Source organism: Molothrus ater, chromosome 4 (genome assembly GCF_012460135.2).
Source record: "Molothrus ater isolate BHLD 08-10-18 breed brown headed cowbird chromosome 4, BPBGC_Mater_1.1, whole genome shotgun sequence".
Taxonomy (NCBI): Eukaryota; Metazoa; Chordata; class Aves; order Passeriformes; family Icteridae; genus Molothrus; species Molothrus ater.
The window spans coordinates 62,536,152-62,539,424 of NC_050481.2; the positions used below are offsets into that span (position 1 = coordinate 62,536,152).

At 65.3% G+C, this 3,273-nt stretch overlaps 1 protein-coding gene across 1 annotated transcript; it reads right to left on the minus strand.

Annotated features, from left to right (window-relative positions):
• Positions 1-265: 265 nt before the first annotated feature.
• Positions 266-1,719, minus strand: LOC118685798 (homeobox protein HMX1-like). Its single transcript, XM_036381453.1, has 2 exons — positions 1,448-1,719; positions 266-800 (listed from the first exon to the last, which is right to left on the minus strand). The coding sequence occupies exons 1-2, from the start codon at positions 1,717-1,719 to the stop codon at positions 266-268; spliced, it is 807 nt and encodes a 268-aa protein (XP_036237346.1).
• Between the last annotated feature and the right edge of the window lie 1,554 nt (positions 1,720-3,273).

A 3,273-nucleotide genomic window follows, 5' to 3' on the forward strand; every position in this document is an offset into this window, starting at 1 on the left:
GAACGGGATAATTTGGAAGGGCGGCAGGCAGAGCACGTCCCCGTGGCTCCCTGTTATCTCCTCCGTCATGGCCACCGAGGGAGAGCGGCTTGGCAGCGAGCGCCCTTCCGAGCTTTGGCAGCGTGTCGGACACGCGTGGGGGGAGCCCGGGCGGCCCCTCCGTGGGCCGGGTGGTGGCTGTGGCGAAGACGGACACTCCACCTGCACAGCGGGGTCATAAATAAAATCGGGGCGGCCCCCGGCAAGGCAAGGTCGGAGGCCAGGGCTATACGTCCCCGTCCACCAGGCTGAAGTGTTTGCCCGGCGCGGGGAGGCAGAGGTAGGGGATAGCGCTGCCCGGGCAGAGCAGGGGGAAAGGCAGCGGCAGCAGGCAGCGGCTGAGCAGGGGGCTGTCCTTGTAGAGGGCCGGGAGGGAGAGAGCCGAGGCGGCACTGAGGGGCTGCGGCTCTCCGGGGGGCTCGGCCGGCCCCGGGCCCTCGGGCTCCGATGACATTTGTCTCTTGAGCTTGTTGCGGCGGTTCTGGAACCAGATCTTCACCTGGGTCTCGGTGAGGTGCAGCGCGGCGGCCAGCCCGGCCCGCTCGGAGCTGCTCAGGTAGCGCTTCACGTCGAAGGTGGACTCCAGCTGGAACACCTGGCTCTTGGAGAAGATGGTCCGTGTCTTCTTCCTGCCGCCCGCCGCCGGCGATCTGCCGTTCTCCGCGCCGGAGCCCCCGGCCTCCCGCGGCGGCGGCTGCCGGGGACCGCGTATCCCCTCCGCGGGGAGCGGGGACCCCGCATCGCCGCCCTCGGGGCGAAGGCTGCGGCTCGTCCCTTCTGCCCGGGGCCGGCGGGGCTCGCTGCCTGCAGAGGCAAAGCACAGCATCAGTCCCGGTCGCAGCCCGCGCCCCCGCCCCGCATGCACGCACGGCCCGGCAGCGGAGCGCAGGGAGAGGCTGGGGGACAGGATGGGGAGGGGGCTGCCGAGGGCTGGCCGCGGTCCCACACCCTCCAGAGGGGAGAAGAAGGGTGAGGCGCTTCCATAAGGATCCAAGGGAATCCCTCTGCCAGCTGTGTGACAGGAGAGCGAGGGGTTCCTGGGCAGGGGACAGACCGCCCGAGGAGGCCGGGAGGGGGGACACAGCACGCTGGAAGCAGGTGGGTGGTGTGCGGCATCCCCCGCGTCCGCCCGCGGAGCCTCCCCTCCTCCTGCGTGTGCGTATGTGTCTGTGTGTCCGTGTCTGTGTCTGTGTGTGCCTGTGTCTGTGTCTGTGTGTCTGTGTGTCCGTGTCTGTGTCTGTGCCTGTGACTGTGTTCGCGTGTGTCTGTATTTGTGTGTGCGTGTCTGTGTCCGTGTGCCTGTGTCTGTGTCTGTATTTGTGTCTGTGTCTGTCTGTCTGTGTCGGTGTCTGTATGCCCGTGTGCGCTGGGCCGGCCCGGCCCGGCGGCAGTGGGGGTGCCCAGGTACCGCCTGGGTGGGGGCCGGACTGCGACCCGACCTGCGGGACAGCCTGAGGCGGCTGCTGGCTCCGTACCCGAGTCGCTGGAGCCTTTACTGGGGTCTTGCTCCTCAGGCCCCTCTCCCTCCTCTTCCTCCTCCTCCTCCTCCTCCTCCTCCGGCAGCGCGCAGCGGGCTGTGCCCTGCTCCCTGGCCGGGCGCTGCAGGATGCTGTCGATGCTGAAGGCCGGCGGCGCGCTCGGGGCCGGAGGAGCTCGGCGGCCGCCCCCGAGCTGCACCATGGCGCTGCGAGCCGAGCCTGTCCGAGCCGAGCCTGTCCGAGCCGGGCGTGTCCGGGCCGAGCCTGTCCGGGCCGAGCGTGTCCGGGCCGGGCGTGTCCGGGCCGAGCCTGTCCGAGCCGAGCCTGTCCGAGCCGGGCGTGTCCGGGCCGAGCGTGTCCGAGCCGGGCGTGTCCGGGCCGGGCGTGTCCGAACCGAGCGCGTCCGGGCCGGGCCGAGCCGAGCCGAGCCGAGCCGAGCCGAGCCGAGCCGAGGCGCGGCACTGTCGGCGGCAGCGGGAGAGCGGCAGCGCAGCCGGGGCGGAGGGAAGGATGGGCCCGCAGGAGGAGGGGTCGGGGTGACGGAGGGAGGGGATGGAGCTAGAGGGAGCCAAAGCACTGAGGACGGGGGGAGCGGTGCAGGGGGGGAAGACGGCAGAGAGGAGAAGGAAAAGGAGCAGGGACTAGAGGGAAGAGGGGAGGAAGGGAGGGCGGGGAGCACGCCGAGGTGCCCCGGGCAGCCGAGGACTGGGCAGGGCCGGCCTGCCTTCCTGCCCAGGCCCTTCAGTGTAAGGGGGCGGAGGGAAGGCAGAGCCAGAGCCCACGGCAAAGGCGAGGAGGAGGTGGGATGGCAGGAGGGAGATCTCTGGATTGAAGGAGAAGAATGGAGGGAGAAGATTGGGAAGAGGGGAATGAGGAGGAGTCCGGCGAGGAAAAGCAGCGATGGCAGTCAGAGAGAGAAAACAGGGAAGGAAGGAAGGAAGGAAGGAAGGAAGGAAGGAAGGAAGGAAGGAAGGAAGGAAGGAAGGAAGGAAGGAAGGAAGGAAGGAAGGAAGGAAGGAAGGAAGGAAGGAAGGAAGGAAGGAAGGAAGGAAGGAAGGAAGGAAGGAAGGAAGGAAGGAAGGAAGGAAGGAAGGAAGGAAGGAAGGAAGGAAGGAAGGAAGGAAGGAAGGAAGGAAGGAAGGAAGGAAGGAAGGAAGGAAGGAAGGAAGGAAGGAAGGAAGGAAGGAAGGAAGGAAGGAAGGAAGGAAGGAAGGAAGGAAGGAAGGAAGGAAGGAAGGAAGGAAGGAAGGAAGGAAGGAAGGAAGGAAGGAAGGAAGGAAGGAAGGAAGGAAGGAAGGAAGGAAGGAAGGAAGGAAGGAAGGAAGGAAGGAAGGAAGGAAGGAAGGAAGGAAGGAAGGAAGGAAGGAAGGAAGGAAGGAAGGAAGGAAGGAAGGAAGGAAGGAAGGGGGACAGTAGCTCATACAGCCAGAGTCTCTTCCCTGTGGTCTTTTCACCTGCAGACTCTCAGACTGAGTACACATCGTTCCCCTGGGGAGAAAAATAAGTTTTACTACCTAATCCTTTTTTTCACCACTTTCTTTTTTTCCTCTCAAGGAGCCCCGTGGTGTCAGACCACCCCAAAATCCACACATAACTTCCACACATTCCCCCTAAGCTCACCATCCCCTCTACATCCCCTGCTGTCCCCGCGGGTAAGCAGAGCCCTTCTGTAGCTTGCACATGAGAAAGTGCCGGCCGGCTGCGTGGGTGTGTGAGTTCTGCAAGGTGAATTCGCCTTTGGGACATACAGAAGCGT